This window comes from Gavialis gangeticus, unplaced genomic scaffold (genome assembly GCF_001723915.1).
Source record: "Gavialis gangeticus isolate Ggan-Ray unplaced genomic scaffold, GavGan_comp1, whole genome shotgun sequence".
Classification (NCBI taxonomy): Eukaryota; Metazoa; Chordata; order Crocodylia; family Gavialidae; genus Gavialis; species Gavialis gangeticus.
Window position 1 is genome coordinate 117,812,202 of NW_017729032.1, and position 20,238 is coordinate 117,832,439.

General features: G+C 42.3%; 1 protein-coding gene across 1 annotated transcript in view; it reads left to right on the top strand.

Moving 5' to 3' along the window:
- Nucleotides 1-20,238, top strand: part of GPC5 (glypican 5) — a 1,496,686-nt gene that overhangs the window by 628,792 nt on the left and 847,656 nt on the right. The window contains exon 6 of the mRNA XM_019524895.1: nt 6,720-6,840. Within this exon, the coding sequence (XP_019380440.1) occupies nt 6,720-6,840 (121 nt within the window). The remainder of the gene's footprint in view (nt 1-6,719; nt 6,841-20,238) is intronic.

Below are 20,238 nucleotides of genomic sequence, written 5' to 3' on the forward strand. Positions count from 1 at the left end.
ATTTAATAACTTTTGGATAAACAATGCACAGACAGCAGTGGGAAAGCTTGTGTCCCCAGAACTCAGTGTTCCTTCCTTTCCCCAGGCAGTGTCCATTTAACTGAGCTGTGCATCTCCCTAAACCCTCATATTTTCCTCCTTTGGCTGCCCAGAAGGCCAGCTTCATCAGAAGGGATGGAGAATGATAACTGATGGTTAGTGTACTTGCTGGGAAGTGGGAAGTGTATGAGGATGGAATGAACTCAGGTCTCCCAGTTCCTCAGGAAGCTAAGAGATGGGAGGGATTTCATTCTCCAATGTCAGTCAGTAGCCAGAGTTTTTCTGTAACTAATATCTCTATCTAGTTGCAGAGACATGGGTGTTGCCAGAAAGCATAGGATCGCAAAAGATCATTAAATGGTAAGGCAGATCATTTTTGAGCATGCCCAGACAAGTAAGGCAAGTTGCACATGGAAGAGTATCATCTAAATGCTATATAAGCAGCCCAACATTCCACTTAGATAGCTAAAGTTAGCTAAGTAAATGCTACTTACCTTCCTAAGAAGAAGTTGGATTTGGGCCTTGTTATCCTTTCTTTAAGGATCATGTGAACAGGTCTCAAGAGTTGGTTACTGGTTACTCATCCAAACATTGTACAATCAGTCTCTAGGCAAGCTGCTGGTTCTAGAGGTTCAGAGCTGGTTCTCAGTCTTGGAGTTATACTTAATTTGACTGTGAATGAGAGTGATAATATATTGAGACCAATTCTGGTCACAACTTGGAAGCGTTCTTAGGACACACAATAGCAACAACTTAAATATCGACTTCAATATCAACTTCAAGATCAATAAGTCTATGTAAAGACAATGCTTATGAAGCTGTGGATTCAGGGAGAAAACAGATCTACTGGCCAGGCTTTTCTGTTGCCTTGAGGACTTGAGTTGGTTTGCTGAGCCTTGGAGAAGTCCAAACTTAAAAGTCCAAAAGTATGGTAGTATCCCAGGTAAACTAGCCTGAAATGCTGAAAGAGAACCATGTATTTTTAAGGGTTCACAAGACCAGAAAATGTACAAATGTATCCTCTTTCTGATTCTTTCATTAAAATCTTGTTAATTACCCATCAAAATTATCCTATTGGTCACCAGAGTTATTCATGGAAAGTAAGTTACCTTCTCCAGAAGGGGACCAGATAGATTTCTGGCTATTGTAGAGAAGAAACTCTTAACAATCAAGGAACCTGGGGAAACTGGTAGGCTGGTGCTAAATGTTGGCATATCATTGTGGTAGGTACCAAATCTATAGGGTTCCTTGATAAACTGGAATTGGACATTCACTTAGGGAATCTAAAGAATCTGGGGAAGTAACTCTGTATCAAAACTGCCTCATTTTGCTTGCAGGAGTATCAATGATTTTTCCCCTCTCTCTTTTTCCTAGCTAAAAGATTTTTTGTTTCACTAGAATAATTACCCAGATATCCCCCCAAATTAGCAAGAGTGCTACACAACATACATATATCTCTTAAGCAGCTACTTGCAGGCATTTTCTTTCCCAACACTTACCCTGCTACAACACATGCACTGCTATAAAACTAAACTGTGTTGTAGAGAACATCAAACAACTTAGTATCTTCATTATTGATAAAATTCTTTCAGATGCCACATTTCCATAGAAGAGCTTTACGCTTAACTTCCCTGGTTGTGCAACATTAACATCTGTTCCAGGGGAGGGTATGTCTAGTGCATTGAAGACATAGTAATTGGCTTATTATTTTTATTTTTTACCCCTAGCTGATACAGGCCTGTTTGAACTCTGAATATAGTTGAAGATGTATTTTCTGTAATGAAGACTGAATAAAATGAAAAACCTGGAAGCTTTAAGTTGTAGTTATACTTAGGGTGTTCATTACTGCAATACCTAGGTACCAAACTGTATGTAATTATAATATTGCATTTACTTCCAACAGAGTAGAAAAAGAATACAGGAGAAATTAAACATGATTGAGGCCAAACACGAATAATTCATGCAGAGGCAGATCAGAAGGCCCTGAGCTGCACTCACATTTTTCTGTGAAACTAAAAGCTTAAACAAAATGATCCATATTCACTATATGCAAAGTCATTTAGCCTTGATTCTACACCGTTAAAGTCACTAGCAACTTTAATGTGTCCTTATATGACTTCCATTCTAAGAATATTTTAGGGAATTTAGGGAACTTGTACTGGCAGAAAAATATCTTAGTAGCTACACTTGAGAGTATAAATATGAAAGAAAGTTTCTTTTCACTGATTTAGAAAGTTTTTTGAAAGTTTGGGGTCCCTGCAGAACAAAGGTGTGAAACTTGCTTTATGGAGAAGGCCAAATTCCATTTTAATTATGGCTCTTGAGCCATGGATGAAAATTAGGAAAACACATTTTTCTTCATCCATGGCAAAACATCCACTGATAACAACAGGATGGTTGCATACATATTGAGGATAGACTACAGCTGTTTGTTATATGGTACCTATTCTTTCAGCTATTGGGACTGTTATTTCTTCAGCATATTATTCAGCATAACTAAGAGGGAAATGTGTTCGTTTTATTATTACCTTTTTTCTCTTTCTTTCATTTCCCAGCTTTCATTCTTTGTTTCTTTTCATCTTCTCTGTCTACATATGTTTACTCCTGTCTTCTTTTGTATGTCTTTTCTTTCTCTAATGCCCACCAACAATTTTTATCTCACACCCTCTTTTCTGTTTCATCTCCCAAAATGGTTTGCCATTGAATAGTTCATAGGACTTCTGATTGTGCTAAGGTTTTGAGAGAGAGTTGGGGAAGAACAAACTTTGTTGACCTCTGCATGACTTGAGAAGAAATGTAAAAAGCCAGAACCCAGTAATGAGCAGAGAGGCTGGTACAAGAAGGGAGTAGTAATCGCAAAATAAAATAAAAAATAAAGTAAAAATAATAAGGCAGGTGCTGAGGTAATCGGCCAGTTTTGAGCTTGGAAGAGAGACAAGTAGAAATGGACACCTCAACAAAAAGATAGATAAAGCGTTAGCCAAAAAACTTGGGTATTTGGGGTATAGAGGTGTCACAAGACTTGTTTCTTGGTAGCGACGTAGGAGAGCGCAATTAACACAAAGCGTTGCTACTTCATCCTGGGCAGTTTTACTGAGTTGGTCTGACTACTGAACAGAACAGCTAGTGTACTGTACTGTCCAATGGACAATAAACCTCTTTGACCTTTTCAGCACTGAATACAAATTTGAGTCTTTCTGCATCACATCTAGGATCCAGGAGGCTGCTTAGTAACACCAGCCTCTTGGGGCATATGGACCCAAGCAGCCTGAATACTGAGAGCAACAGCAAGAAAGAGGCCTCCTGAACACCACATGCTTCAAAACAATACCCATTATGATATTCTTATTGGGCTTTAGGGTGAATAATATTCCAATGGAATCAGTGAAAGTAAAATGGAATTTATACTCTTTAGAGTTTCTTCCAGCTGCCTTCAAACTTAGGCAGACACTATTTTAATATTAGCATCATATCTGGAATGTTTTTTTTGTAACTGGGATAGTTAGGAACTTCTTTTTTAATGAAAACTGAGATTCTGCAAAATTTAAACGTGTCATATTGACCAATCATATACATCTATCTAGCAGCTGGGAATTAGACTCTTGACATTTTAGTACCACAAGGGTTCTCTTTCTTCCCTTTTCTTATTGAGTAACAGCTGGCAAAATATTTTTGAGACTGAGATATAGTGTCAATCTTTTATAAAACATCAAGGCAAAATCTAACATATGGAGAACATTTGGATAGCGTATGGTGTCTGCAATGAGGGAACAGATATCCTTGTTTTCTGCCTAGGTTCCAGGCTAGTATCTAATCATGTATAGAATTTACAAGAATGGGAAAAATCAGTTTTAAGCCAGAATTGCTTTTAAAACTAATGTTCATGTGAATAAATATTTTTTTCTCCTTACTAGGTCTATTTGTTTGGTTTTATTTACATGGCTCCTGTGGTTCTATAGAATAAGAGTCCATTGTAATATTTAACAACTAACATTCCAAAACTTCATGTAAGAGAGAGAAAATCTGCTAACTAATCTGTTAAGAATTTGATTGTTATATTGAAATGACTCTTTTTTCCTGTGCACATTTGTATTAATTAAACTACACATACAAATAGACATATTTATGTGTGTAGACTCTGGAGCTTCAGTTTTAGAAGTCTGGCACTCTGTCTATTGAAGTCAGAGTCAGTCTTCATGTAATTTTTATTGTACTAGATTAAAATGAAGGATAGTCTTCACAGAATGGTGTGATGTACACATAGCTGCATACTTATCCCTTTGTAACTCACATTATTTTTCATTTAAAAAGTTGAAGTAACAAGGTAGAGAAAAAAATGTGGAGTATAATAAATATATTTTATAAACACAGTGTGGTATATTTCTGTTCTCTCACAAGTATGCGGATGAACACATATTTTTGCATTGAGCTGGAATGGCAGTTCCAACTGAGGTTTCATCTTTGAGGCTGAGTACAGAGTTTCAAAAAGCCCAAGGTGGAATCAATTCAATCTTCACAGGTTTTTTATAAGTTGTGTAGATTGAATCCATAATGAACAGAAAAGACGTTTAGTGTTCCAGTGGAAAAAGCAGGCAGAGGCCTGAACTGGCCCAGACCAGGACCACTCACACACACCTCCCATCATGCCAGACAATGCTGAAGGATGCCAAACCCAGCCAATGGCAGCACACACCTGCTTGGCTGCAGGGCATGTGCCCCCACACCCTGCTGTAAGCCACAGGGAGGGGAAGATCCAGCAGACTATCTCTCCCCAAACCCTCCCCCTGCTAGCCACCTGCCGCTCTGAGAAGTGGGAGGGCAGGGTGAGGAATGCAGCAGCAGGGGTCTGCATGGTGTGGATGGGGGAACCCCTGGAGGGTGGCTTTTCCCCACCCACAGCCCAGTGAGCAGACTCAGAATGCAGCAGCACCCCCTCCCCCTTCACCCATCAGCAGTCTCTCTGACAACAGAAAAATGGGGAAATGCACACCAGCCTGGCACTGGCACCAACAGCAGGGGGTTGCATGGGGTACCCCATGGGGAGGAGGGGGTTCCCACAGCCCTCTCACCAGACTGTGGCCACTCTGAGAGTTGGGAGGCATGGGGGAATACACCCCTGACCCTGCATACACCCCTGGCTCTGGTACAGTATGTCCCTGCAGCAGGGGTCTGCACAGGAACTCCCATAGAGCTTTTCCCTTCAGTTCAGAAAGCCAGGCTGGGACGGCCCCAGCTCTACCCTCACCCCTCCTCTCTGAGAGGTGGGGGTGGGGGAGAATGAACTACTCGCCCAGCTCCAGCTGCCTCAGCAGACGGTCTACATGAGGAGCCCTCGTGGGGGACTTACTCCTGCACACAGTCCAGTGAGCCGGATGGGGAAAGCTCCACCCCTGCCCACCCCAACCTGTAGCCTCTCTAAGAGATGCGGGGGGCGGGGGCGATTGGGGGAATGCACCCCCAACCCAGCACCAGCTGCCACCAGTGGGGACTCTCCAAATAGACCTTGGCCAGGGCAGTGGTGTATTCCTCCTGACTCTCTGCGTCTCAGAGAGGCCACAGGGCATGGAGGAAGCTCACTGAGTTGTGGGGAAAAGCCCCCTGCAAGGGCTCCCATGCAAACCTTTCCTAGGGGGACCAGTGCCAGATCAGGGTACATTCCCTGTCCTGCTTCTCAGGCCATGGGCTGGAGAGGGGTGGGGCTGGGGCTTTTCCAACCGAGTTTGCTGGGCTATGGGGGGGGGGAAGCACCCCCTGAAGGGGATCCCCATGCAGACCCCTGTTGGGGGGGGCAGGTGCTCAGCTGGGGGTCCATTTCTCCCACCCCTACCTCTCAGAGACCAAGGATAGGTCAGAGCTGGAGCTTTCCCAGCCTGGGTCCCTGGGCTGAAGGGAAAAGCACCCTGTGGGGGTTCCCATGCAGACCTCTGCCAGGGGGTTGGTGCTGGGCCCAGGCTGTGTTGCCTCCAATCTCCTGCCTCTTAGAGATGCTGTGGGTCAGTAACGGGGCTGTGGGAACCTGCCCTCCACAGGGGCTCCTGTGCAGACTCCTACTGGAGGGTGGTGGTGCTGTGCTGGGGTGTGTTCCTTCCTATCCCCACCTCTCAGAGAGACCGCTGGTGGGTAAGGGGGTTGGGTTAGGGTGATCCCAACCCAGTTACCATGCTATTGGGAGTGGGCACTGTGCAGACCCAGGCTAGGAGAGTCTGGGGGTACATCCCTCTGCTCCTGACCCACTGGCCTGACAGACCCAGGCAGGAAGCACGCTAGGATTCAGAGGCTTTACTGCTTCAGCTCTATGGCAGGTGGGGCAGGACTGGCCCTTCTCTGCTGGAGCAGACAGCACAGCCCAGCCAAGGGCTGCAAATCATCCTGGGATGCTGAGAAACGGTGAGGAAATTTGAATGGGATGGGATCTGGGGCAGAAGTTCCATAAAGCGGTTTAACCTAAATCAGTTAAGTCTGATACAACATCCATCCAGGTTTATGTTAAACGGGGTTCAGTCATTTTGAAACCAGTTAATGTGCACTGAACTTCTGTTCTGCTACTGGTTTAAACCAGTTTCTGATCACTTAAACTAGTTTATGTGCAACTTTTGTCCCTAGCCCTAGCATCAACAAATTAACCATTCTTTAAAGTTAACGCAGTTCAGTATAATTTTTTTGTTTGTTTCTTTCATTAGCTATACTCACCGTGTGGTTGGTAATGGAATTAAAGCTCAGTCTGGGAATCCAGAAGTTAAAGTGAAAGGAACAGATCCTGTGATAAGTCAAATAATTGATAAACTGAAACACATTATCCAGGTAAGAATTTTTTGCCTATTCTATGGTAAGGTCATAATCTTGTAAATTAAGAGCATCCTGGTGCTGAATAAATGTGAATTACTGTTTGTTATAGTTGAACTGTTAATTAAAATCATAACTCAGTAACAGAATTCCCACTAGAAACTGTGTAAGTCTTTACATAAAATATTTAACCTCCAATTATTAATAATGATATAGTTAAAAGCTTGGCATATGGTAGATGAGGATTAGATATTTGACTCTGACAGCTGGGCCATCTGCACCTGTGAGCTGAACTTGCAACTCAGCATTGCAATAAGTGTTTACAGGCTTAGCTGAAGTCTGATTTTCTTTTAGTGAATTTTGTGTTAACCAGGATGTCTGCCATTAGTGGTAAGTAAGGATGGTGCTCATAAAACCACAAAAAGATTTGCTATATTCAGGTTATTGCCTAACCTCTAGGTCTTGCTTTGAGTTTAGCAGCTTTTCTGGCATGAGAAATGTTGGGAAGATTGCTCTACTTAAGATTGTTTTCCAGTAGGATTTCATATATATGAATCTCGTGGTATATACATATGGGTAGGTACTAAAATTTAAGGTTTATTTGATAGTCAATTCTATTTTGGGCCTATTATGGATATGTCTTTTTTTTTAATAATGTCTTTTATGGAGTTAAGATTCCACCTAGACAACTTATTGTTTTTTTTTAAACAAAATAGTTCTTCTGTTACAATAAAATGGACAATGAAGAGGAAATCAAGATTTTATAGCTGTGAGGGTGGTATCAAGATTCAAGATAAATAAAATAAACCTTTCTTATCAATAACAAGTAACTTCTTGCCTTCTAACTAAAGTATGCCATTACATCTAGTCTTCTTTACAGCATTATTAAAATTGTATAAAAATGAATCCTATTATGCTTCCAAAGGAATGCTGAGATTTAATTAAGCACCACAAATCACCCCCCGAAGACAAAGGCTGCAGACAGCCTCAAGGCCCTGCATCTGTTAAAAATGCCCTCCTTTGATATTAAATCTGGACTATGTTGCTTAATGTGTTACATTCTACTCCCGAGGGTTACTTTTGAAGGTGTAATATTGTTGGATTGAGCAATTCTATTACAAGTTATGATGTATTCAGTTCTTGTTCTACTTTTTCTTGAAAGACTGCAGTGCACCTTTAGTAGAAGGACTTCAACGATTTACTTATTGCAAGTCTTACTAAATGCAAATGAACCTTTCTCTGGGACACTGTTCCTTTCTTGCATGTGCGAGTATAGAACAGGGTGGAGGAATTACAAGATAATTTCAAATACTATGTAGATGTAGTATATAACTGTTTAGCATCAGATGAAAACCTTGATGAAACTCCAGGAAAAGTTTTCTTCTTCATCATTTGGTGCTTGGCTGAGTGAAGCAGGGAATCCTATACAAAGACCACCTTTTTGTCCTTTGTGACATAAAAAAGACAATCATGTTGAACCTGTTTTGGTCTGGCCTGAAAGTTTAAGCAAAGGGAGATTAATGGATTTTGTTATCTCCCAGTATAGAAAAATCATATTTCTGCACACTAGTCCAGTACTGATTTCAAAGTATGTTACTTCAACAAAAAATTCCAATAAACTAATTTACCAGAGACAGTAAAAATTATACTTGAATCTAAGAACTATTCACATATGAGTATGGACATAACGGGTGGGATACCATTTTCTTTTGTGACTCTAAGTGACAGTTTTCTAGACATCTACCTTACCAGTTTTGGCTCTTCTTTATACTTTGGACATGTAAGATTTTATATGTAGACTATGCACTGGCTGAGGATGTATGTTGCCATGTACATTATTTGTATTCATGTTTGGGTATGTGTCTATCTGAGCACAAGTTCTGGAAAAATAATAGAGAAGGGCATATCTATATTTTAGCCCAATGACTGAGTAGTTAGGGCATCTGTCCAGCAAGCTGATGATCCAGGTTCTAGGGAAGCTTCTGTCTTTCTGACTTCCTGAAATAGTGCTCTAATTACCACACCACAAATCAGACATTGTCCAGTTTCCTTTTTGACATTCCTTTAGAGGATGTGTTGCCGCTCCTTGCATGTAACTTGACTAACACCGATGAAAAATAGCACAGAAGGTTGAGTGCTACAGAAAACAAGATTTGAGATTAGAACCTAGGGCCTGCTTCCAACCAAAACAGCAGCAGTCTCACTGAGCCATACATCCTCAGCTTTACATTTTTTCTCCTGTACCCATATCTTCCTCTCTTGGCTGCCCATGTGCCAACTTCAAAAGGAAGACAGGGGACAGCTTTGGATAATGCCTGAAATGTGGTATAGTACAGTGCTATTCAAAATGTGTGCACAGAATCTGTGCACCTAATCATGGCATGATTATTGTTATAATAACTGTATGAATAGATGGTATGTTTAATGGCACTTTGTATGCAACTACTGCATCTCTATGTAGTTGCCATGACATGCATGCTGGACCTGCCTTTGTGTTGTTTATTTGTGTGTTACATTGTGGAAAATCCATGAATACATTTTCATGGATTATCACTGCCTCCTCAAAATCCTTCAGCTGCAGGATAGTTGAGTAGGCAATATACCACTCATTCTCCTACTCTTTCTCTCTGGCATGTCCTCTATGTTGTGTATATGCACAAAATGTGTATCTTCCTTGGCAGCCTCTACCACATCATTGCTATTCTTTTATAGATTTTTCTTGCAGTCTAAAAGACCTAGAAATTAAGGTTTAAAAGTGTGCACTGTGGCACACATGCACATAAATCCAAATTATATAAGGGGTAAATTTTGCAGGGCAATGAAAGTTGATGGAGCCAAGATTTCACTCCATACTCCTACAGAAGTTCAGGAAAGGACTATTTTTTCCCAAGGTTTTAAAGTATCTAAGTACTAAGACTGAGGATGACTTGAAACTTGATCAGTACTAATATTGTAACATTCTGTAATATTGTAAGATTCCCTGTAGTTGATGATCCCTACAGGTAGGGATCTGCCTATTAAACCTCCAGGTAAATCTGGCAAAAAATTTTAACCTGCTTTGCTGCTTTAGATTGCTGGAAATGTACATTTCGCTAAGTTAACAATGTTCTTTTCTAAGAGGGGTTAATCAAAAATGTGTTCCAAGAAGTTTTATCAGGGCCTCATGCCACCCAGAAATTCTTAACAAGCCTACTAGGGATTCTCATTCTTCGTACTTTTGTTTTTTATATGCAAATATTATGCTACAAAAGCACTAAAAACATTTCATAAGAGCAAAAGAAAAGACTCCATTTTAAAATCACACCTTTGACTGTTGCAGTAGCTTGTCTGGGCATAATATACTTGAGAGAAATCTATTCCCTGTAGGAAGCCTCTCTGCCTTTGAAATTACTGTCTCTGTTTCAAAGATACCAAGACTGTGGCCTCAGAGACATCCTGAGCCTGATCATTGCTAAAGATTCCACTCAGTGTAAAAATAAAAAGTAATCATAACTCAGTTTAGAAATCTCTAAACAAAATTCTCATTTTCCAGGGTGCATATGCCCATGTATATATAGGACACTACAGTGTCCTTTTTGATCTGGCCATAAAAATCTGGAAGTTTTGATAGAACAAGGCATATATCCCAACTGCCATTCAGATTTCCAGGACAGAAAAGGTAGTTGTCACCACCATGTCCAAGTAAGAGATCAGTGGTAGGAAACCTCATTGTTCTCTGAGATTTTCCTTCAACTATGCTCTCTATACAGCAGGAGCCTCTTTTCAGGTTTCTCAGTATTTGTAATAAACTGCATAGTTAGTCCTCAGGTGGGTAAAGGGGAGAAAAGTTCTTAAAAAGAATGATGCATTGTCTTTTCTGACTCTGCTTCCTGTCTCTGGAAGGAGAGATTGAGTATGTAACAGCATGGATGCAAACCTGAACATCAACAAAAGCAAAGAGTGGCAGAAAATTTGCTTAAAAAAAAAATCCTTTGTGGAGGGCCAGCTATATGTGTGCTTTGCTGCAGGAGTTGACTAACTAGTTCCTTAGTAAAGTGTTACCTTCTATACATGCAGTGCTATTAGGCCACAGTAAACTAATTAACTCTGCTGTAGGATAGTACTGCCCAACATAAGTACTATTCTAGAGAGCAGTTATTCAGTGCACCAAAATGCACCTGTAGGGGACCGGACCTGGCTGTGGCATGAGGTTCCTACAATGTAGGAACTGCCTAGCGGGGGCTGCCTGCCAGCTAGCCTCATGACCCAGCCAGCCCCTCTGCAGCATGTTGAGATGGGGGGAGCAGGTCCAGGCTGGCAGACTGAGCCCCCAAACCCTCTGCCAGCTGGAGCTGTGCATCCCCGGCTCAACATGCTGAGGTCCTGGATACATGTGTAAAAGTGGCACCTGGGAGAAATAAACTCCAGTGCAAACTGTGCCAGAGTTTATTCAGGCATGTTAATTACATGTGTAGCTGCACCATGTAGGCCACATTAAAATATGAACAAATAGATGTGATCAAGTAGGGAAAAGAAACAAGCATACTCAAGTTCTTTGAGTATTTCTTTTCTTCTGGTTTAAAAATACATAAAAAAGTAAATCCTCACCAAAAGATGGACTCCAAAACGTTTAAACATGGGAGGATTATTACTTTCTAAGATTGATCCTATCAGAACCATGTACATCAGGCATTCTGTGCAACTGAAAGTACTTTGAGGTTCTTGACAACATGGATATTGTATAAGTGATGTAGTATGCCCTTCTAAACTGGACCTTTTGACTACCATTGCAGTATTTTTCATTGGAGAGACTAACCGTAATCCTTTTTTCCTTGTTCTTTAAAATCTAATGAATTTATAATAGGAATTAATAGAAGTTTTTGTTTATCTTGAACTACTATAGTTTATACTACAATCTCTATGACCGTGTCCACATGAGCAGGGGCATGCGTTTGCAGCAGTACTAATAGTAGCGGCACAAATTTGTGCCACTACTTAGTGCTGCAGTGTACGCCCCTGCTCATGTGGTTTGCAGTGGGACACATTGTGTGCTGCAGTGGGGGCTGGCTGGGGCACAGGGTGCCTCAGCAGGGGACTAGCTGTCAGCCAACCCTCACTCTATACCCCAGCTAGTCAGGGAGTGGCATGTGGAGATGGGGAAGTAGGCAACCCAAGGCTACCTGCTTCTCCCGTCTCTGTGTGCTGTGAAGCCCCCACACTGAGGGATCCTATGCCCCAGCTAGCCAGGAAAGGGACTGCACATGCCTCATTCTCATTTTGAGGTACACTGCACCTTATCCAGCCAGGGAGTGGCTGGCTGGGGTACAGGGTGCCTCAGCATGCAGGCTTCACAGCATGCAGAGATAGACTGTTCCCCCATCTTCACGTTTGTCCCAGCACATGGCACTTTGACATGTTTTGCACCACATTTTTTTCCAGGGTATTTTTTGCTACTGTGCAATCCAAGTAGGGAATTTTGCCCCAGCGCTGCAAATTAGCAGTGCCAGGCATGGTTTAATGTGCAACATGTATGGTTTGTGGCACCTCAGAGAGGTTTGTGGCACCACAAACTGCAGGTGTCGAAAGGTCTGGATCCAGCCTGTGGGTCCTGTCCATATATTTAGCACCACTGAATAGGTAAAAGACCTAACTTAAACACTGTTATAGGAAACTAGGTTGGCAAATCACCTTCTGTCATACAAATTCTTGCTCAAAAAATATGCATTCTAGATGGATTTGCTATTGATAGCTCTTTTTTTAGCCATTTAATCCCAAGGTAGCCAAATAATGGTTTATTCGCTTATTTCTTTCATCTACTGTGATCTTCAGTTGCCACTATTATTTAATAGGCAATCGTGATGCACTAACTTATTTGTACTTGGTAGCAAGAATAGCAGCGATTACTTTTCCTTCTTCCTGAATAATTTTTTAAAAATGTGACAAATTTATCTTTCCTGTTGATAACATACCAAAATGTTATTTCACTTTTAAGATTGCAATAGATGTGGAGTATATTTAGGCCATGTACAAATATTCATTTAAAGTGGTAGAAAATTTCCACAGCTACTCAGAAAAAACAAGTCTACCACTAGAAATCATTCTGGGAAAAGAAGCAACTTCCCACTCTCCTGCTCTTTGTGGCTTTTCAAGACTAGGGTGACCCTCATCTGGGAAAAGCTTGAGCTTGGGCAAAGTCCCCTGTCCATTTTTTACGTCATGACTCTGGTGTTAGAAGTGAGCAGGGGGCTCACATCACTACTCCCTCCACTCCTCTTTGGGCAATAAAAACAGAGCAGATAGAGTTTCACAGCAAAGCTCGCGCCCACTCCATACATTTGAGACTCTGATATGAAGAATGGGCAGGGACTTTGCCCCACTATTCTGGGGACAGTCTCTCTAAGCCCAGCTCCCAGCCCCACCTGCTCTTTCTTGCCACTAATTGAGTGTGGGCAGGTAAAGGGAAGCTAGGGAAGCTGGGAGCTGGGCTTGAGGAAAGCTTCCACATATCTGGCTCTCAGGCCCTCCAGATTTTAAACTGTCACCCCTACCACACAGCTGTGCAGCACGGACAGCAGAGGGATGCCAGTGGATCTAGGGGCTGGGCCTGGGGAAGTCTTGGGGCAATGCCACTGCTAGTGCTCTGCTCTTGATGCCCACAAATCTCTGCCTGTTTCTTATACTTGGAACTGCAGTATAAGAAGCAAACAAGGAGTGGCTAGCAGCTACTCCCCTAGTAGCCTATGGGAAGAGGGGAAGAGTAGTTGCTCCCATGCGATCTTCAGATCAGGGTGGCCCCTGCCTCAGTAAGGCACTGGAACCTTTGTTCCAGGCTTCTCTCCTCCTGGTCCCCTGAAGGACTTAAGCTGGGGGAAAGTGTGCAGATGTTCAGTATCCTGGGAAAAATTCTCCCAGGAGCAATTTACACTCTGATTGTTCCCAGGCTATTTTTCTCCTAGAGTGGCTAGTTACCTCTAGGAGAAAAAAGTTTGAATGTCTACACACTTTTGTTTCTGTTGGGAGAATCAAGGTTCTCCGGGTAGAAACTTAGCATCTTTATGTGACCTTAGATCTCAGCGCTAGTCAATTTAATGTATTTCTTCTTACAGAAAACAGTGTCAAGGGAATACTGCTTTTGAAGAAAATGTGTTTTTCCAAGGGTTGTTAGCTGTGGGGTTTTTTGTATTCAGGGAATGTTACTTATGTATTGTGTATGCTTTATATTTGCCTATAGGACACAGTAATGGGAATCTTACACAATTAGTCAGATGAGAATCAAGCATTGTATTTGTGGTCACGGCACTGATGCAAAGAGAGAAAAAGCCAAAAACCCGGCTACTAATGGATTCTTTTACTGCACATGCACATTGAGCATAGAATTTCACTGAACAAAATGATGACTAAGTCTTTTAATTGAGTGAATACTGTTAATTTATAGTTCAGTAAAGCTGATAAGACATTCAAAGGCTTTATTCCCCTCCAAAGTGCACTACTTTGAAATGATCAGTATTAAATTTAATCTATCATAATTCAGTGCATTCACATACCACAAAGCGATTAATACATATATTAAAGACCAGAACATAGGCTTGTTTACAGTGACTTACTAATATTAAAGACCAAGTCTTCTGATTATTCCCTTTAAATTCTGCATAAATGTAAAATTGCCCAGGAAAACAGCTATATACATAGGCTGTGTCCAGACAAATGTGAAGGTTTGGTTCCCCAGGGACAAGCAGCAGCGGTGCACCTAGAACTGCAGCTACTTGGCCCTGGGCCACGCCTGTGCCATGTACTCTTTGGTATGCAGTAAGTTACCCTGGGGTCAGTAGAGGAGGCTGGGGCCAGCACTGTGCTGTCCCCAGCAGCCTTATGTGGGGTCCTGGGGACCTCCCAGGGCCTGGTGATCCTGGTGGGCGGAACCTGGCTGGCAGCCACAGTGTGGCTCTATGTGGCCCAGCTCCACTTTTCAGTGGCATGCACTGCCCATTTGTGTGTTGCTCCACCTTTCTTTTTCTATGGGATTTTTGGTCCCTGGATATCCAGGGGTCAAAAAAACATGTGGGGAAAAAAAGGTGGAGCAGTGCATGTATAGGCAGCCCGTCCTTGCAGCACAGAGAACACGTGACTGTGTAGTATGTGGCACTGCAGACATATTTGCTGGGCCTGTGCAAAAAAGCTAGTATTTGCTTCGGATTCGGATTCAGCTGATTCGAGGGACAGTGATTTGATTCGGCCGAATCTGATTCAGAGATCTGGCCACTGTTGAATCTGCTGAATCTCCGAATCGAACAGGCCCCATCCCCCACCCGCTCTCCCAGCCCCGTCAATAGCTGCCTGGTTAAACTCTTAAACTCAACAGTCTTATAATTTAAAACAAACAAAATCTGTGCTTAATCATCACTTTTTCTGTTACTGATATTTAACCTCCTCTGTGGTGAACCACAATTGACTGTTCCCAGAAATTCTACACAGCTGTTTGAGATTCAGCAAAGATTACCTAATGGAATACAGAATATCAGGGAAATGTTAATAGTCAAAATATAAATACCCAAATTGGACTTTAGTGAAGTCACAGTTGCAAATATCTGTAACGATAAAGGTGTAGTATATTATTAAATGATCATATTGTTCACATTGTTTCCTCAGCAATAAAGACAAGTTGCTGAGATTCACTTTGGAAAGTACTTCTTTATATATATATTGTTTATAAATGTATTTTTGGCAATATATTGTATCCTGCAATTTGCTGAGCTGAAGTTAAATAGCAGGTACCCTACAGAGGCAATTTCACAATACAATTTCAGGCCATCTTCTTCAACTGCTGCTCAGCACTCACCTACTGTAGACTTCCTTGCAACTATAATCTCTCCTAAACTCCATATTCTGTATTCTTTCTCTTATAAAATGTCTTCTACTTTCACTAAGTACCCATATTCTTTTACTCTGTGCCCCTTTCCTTCTCTGTTACATATGGCTATGTAAGTGATAAAGATCCTTAAATTTACTTTCCCCCATCTCTTTCTTCCTGTATGAATCAACAACTTCTGCCAGTATTGTAGAAGTTTAATGGCTTTGTTATATTAAATATCTGTTAGTCATTTGATAAGGGCAAGCTTTTCATCCCATCCTTCTTCCAGGAGGAATGTGACATTTTTATTTCTTTAAAGAAACTCAGATAAAAATTCCATCCAGCAGATATTTAATAACAGAGTTCCATACTGAAGACTTATTATTAGAGTGCATTGAATTAGTATGGTAGACATTAGGGTGGCATTGCATGTTAGGGTGCAGTAGGTAGTCCCATGTAGGGTGTCTGACTTCTGGCTTGGGTGCCGGAAGCTATGTCCCATAATGACCAGTGACAGGATCACATCCAGATGGCTATTTGTGATGTCCCACAACCTTCAACAAGAGTCGTGCAGGGCAACAGGCAAGATGCACCATAGCTCCTGGGTCTGCAGGCCTGGTAATGGGTGGTGGGGTGCCATGGCAGGGTACAGGCAGGCTGGGACATGAAGGCACATGCAAATAACAAGGGAGGACACTTGCTCTGGGGCTCTTTTGGAAGCATCTGGGCAGTGTGCAGGGAAGGGTCTGCAGTGTGGTGGTAGGAGGGTGGGGACATTCTTGTCCACACCTGACAGCAAATCAAGGGTGGCCTGGGCACTTGGCAGTGCTCAGCAGTCTCCAGCAGCCTGAGGAACCCTCAGGGCATGCTGAAATGTGTTCAGGAGTGTCCCCTGCTTGTGGACCCCTGCCAGTGCAGGCTGCCTGTGACTCCCCATGCCCTGCAAGGACAAAAAACATACATACTGTTCACTCCAAATCTGAACTAGGTCACTCAGAGAAAACTGTGCAACTTTGATTCCTCCCTTGGCTTTTTGAACGTCTGTGCATGGCCTCAATGATACTATGGGAGTTTCAGTGTGAAACAGGACAGGGGCCTCTAAGCATAGCTAATTATAAAAGTGCTATTATCTGCATTTTTAACTGCTTGTCTTATCTATACCTTCTTTCTTCCCTCATAAATCACTGCACAGTAGGGAAATATACATAGAAATACTATGCATTCTTATTCATTTAGCTCAGATAGCAGTGCCAGAGATAAGAAGACAGTCTTTTCTCTTTAGCTGAATTGAACTACTAACCAAAGCAGTCATTTCAATGCAGATGCTCTTCCACAAAAGCCTATTTCACACCTAAATTGTTGGATGCTGTATTTTTCAAAAAGCAAGCAAGCAAACAAACAATAAAATATGCAAGAACTGGTTGTGCATGATTTTGTTAGCAGCAGCAGAACATTTTTTCTTTTTTCTTTCTGTGTGTGGAAGAGAGAGTATTTTTAAATGAATTATTATATAAGGAGAGAGGCTTTGTTTGTTTTGGTGAATTATTGCTATATCAGATGTTAAAATCCCAGTAACTATCATGTCCTGTTCTGAAGAGAACTTACAGTATGGGTAGCTTATGTGGTTTTAAGTGCAGCTACCCTTGTCTAATATTTGTGAACAAATTAATTTATTTGTGCTATTTTAGGTGTATTTCTTGTTCCCCCACCTCCACAAACATTGGAAAAGTGTTATCTTGCTCTTTCTTTTATTAAATGTTATTTCCTTTCAGCTCCTTAAAACCTTTTATTACACTCAAGATACTACTGACATGAGGGACCTGCAAGGAGAGACCTCTCAGGCCTTATAGTAGTGCTTATTCTTAAGAAAGGGGAGAGGCTCCACATGCTTTTAATTCTGTATCTGAATTTGAAAGAAAGAGAAAATATCCACATTGGCCTATAACTTAACCAGAGGGCCAGGGAGTATTTCAAGGCTCTGATCCTTTAGGCAAATCTTAATCCACACAGAGCTTCATTAACTTTGACAGGGCTCCATTCAGATCCCAGAGTCTACCCTTGCACATACAGCTACAGATCAGGGCAGAAGATTTCATCTTCCTTATTTATTTCTTTAAACACCCAATTATTTATGTATTAAAAGCCTTTCTGCAAAAAGGCAACACCACTTTGGTTATTCTATTTTAGCATAAGTGGATGTGACTTACCTGAGGACATGAGATACAACAGAGGCATTGCTCATTTTCTAACTCACTGCCTGGATTGAGAGAGTACAACCTGGGAGGCATTTTAAGGATGTATGCTTTTTATAGCAATTAAATAATATCCTTAAATTGCTGTCTCTCATACTTGGGAAGCTGTCACTTTGTAACTTTGTATGTTTTCATGTTTTAATTGGATGACATAACTTGTTTAACTCTAGTGATCTCTTGTGCTGAGGAGGAAGAAAAAGGGTATAAGAAATGCATTTAATTTTCAGTGGACAGGCAATTTAACAATTCGTTTGCTTCAGAGTAAATCCAACAGAAGATTGCTTTATGGAGCGTGTGTTATTGTGACTTGCTTTCACTATTGGCCTTTCCATTTAGAGAATCAATTTGTCAGTGTAAAGCCACCCATGCCAATTAGTGTATAATCAACTGGAAATGAGTTTAGGAATTCAGCTTGAAAGTGACCTGACTAATGGGATTTGGGTTGCTGAAACAAGTCTCTCTATAAGATTGAGGAACCACGTACATTTTCTCATGTGGAACACTAATTGGACTTCATACATAGACACACATAAGCCTCAGGAACTTACAGTAGAAGTAGTATTGTTCATCTTTTCTTCTTATACTTGCAGTCCAGGTTGACAGTGAACCAAAATTGTGAGTGATATCCTTATAACAATAAAATATAAAAGGCTTATTCTTTTAATAGTTTTTCTTTGTACAATATTAGTATTCACCAGTACATATATCAGCTGTGATGAGAAAAATCACTAATCAGATAAGACTTTAATATGGTGCAGTGAATCTCACTTAAATAAGTTTTAGAATTGTCTTTGCTTATTTAGCAACATGATGACTACATACACTGGAATATATGAAATCTTGGTAAATTAATGTGTCTGTTTTGAGAATAGATTATAGAGCAGGGGTGGGCAAATATTACAGCTGGAGGGTCACTTAACAACTTTTGGTGAGCTGTTGAGGGCCACAAGGGTAGCCCTGCCCCTTGACAGATGCCCTGTCCCCTGAGCACCATCTTGGGACCAGATGTACCACCCTGACGTTTGCCAGCAGAAATCCTTCCCCATGCCCTAAGAAGTACTCCTTTTGGGAGGTGGTTGCCATCTTGGAATTGGAAACAATCAAATCATATACTAAAAATCAAACACCTGTTATACGTATTTTAATGTTATATGGAAAAAAATGCCCTGATTTGTGTGTATTTGCATAGTGTGTATAGAGGTGAAAGCATAATGGCTAAAAATACAGTCTTACTCCTGTATATTGTGTGTGTGTGGGGGGTGGAGTGTGGTTGGGGAGTAGGTGTGAGGTGTGTGTGAGGGGGGTCTGTGAAGGAGTATGGGGGGGTTGTGAAGGTGTCGGGGATTGTGGGTGTGTGGGGGGTTTGTGGGAGGGTTGGGAAGGGGTGTTGCGGATGTGTGGATATGTGTATGGGGTTTGTGGATGGGTGTGGGGGTTGGGTATGAGTGTGTGTAGGGTTTGTGGTGTTATGTGTGGATGTGCCCCCCCAGAGCCCTTGCTGGTGGTGGCAGCAGCTCCCCACCACATGCCCCCCACCCCAAGTACAGGCCCTGCCACTAGCAGCAACAGCAACAGCAGGTGATGAGCCCTCAGGGAGCTCCTGGCCCACTGAAAGCAGAGCCCCCTGGCAGTGTGCAGCTGTTTGAGTCCCAGGGGGCTGCACACAGTGGCATGGAACCAGCCCAGCCTGGCCTGCTGGTGTGTGGCTTCAGACCAGTGGGGCTTGCAGCACTGAAGGTGGGAGCTGCATGCCATGTGACTGGGCTGGGCCAGCTCTGTGCCTGCACATGCAGCTCCTTGAAGTCACACATGGAGGCATGGTGCGTGGCTCCTGCCTGTGGTGCTGTGAGCCCCATATGCTGGCATGGAGCCAGCCTAGTTTGGCCCACAGGTGTTCACAGTGGGCCAGGTCAGGCCAGCTCTAGGCTGCCATGTGCAGGCCCTGGGACTCAACCAGAGCCATGCACTGCTGGGGGTCTCTGCCTGCCTTGGCCATGAGCACCCTAAGGGCCCACCACCTGCTGCTGCTGGGGTGTCCCACACCCACCCACAAACCTCACACCCACCCCTCCTCCTACAGGCAAGAGCTCCCCTCCCCACTCCTCAGCTGTCCAGTTGCATGCCACTATACTTGGTGCTTCCACATAGGGTTCCCAGCTGGAGTGCATAGAAATGGAAGCACAGAGCCCATCTGGTCTAATGTCATGCGGCATCTGAAAGCCCGTGCTTCCTGTTGGCTTTTAGAGGGTCAGCCATGGGCTGGTAATAAGTTTTTGGAGGGGCCTTGCAGGACAGATAGAATGGACTTGTGGTTTGGATCTGGCCTTTGGGCTGTAT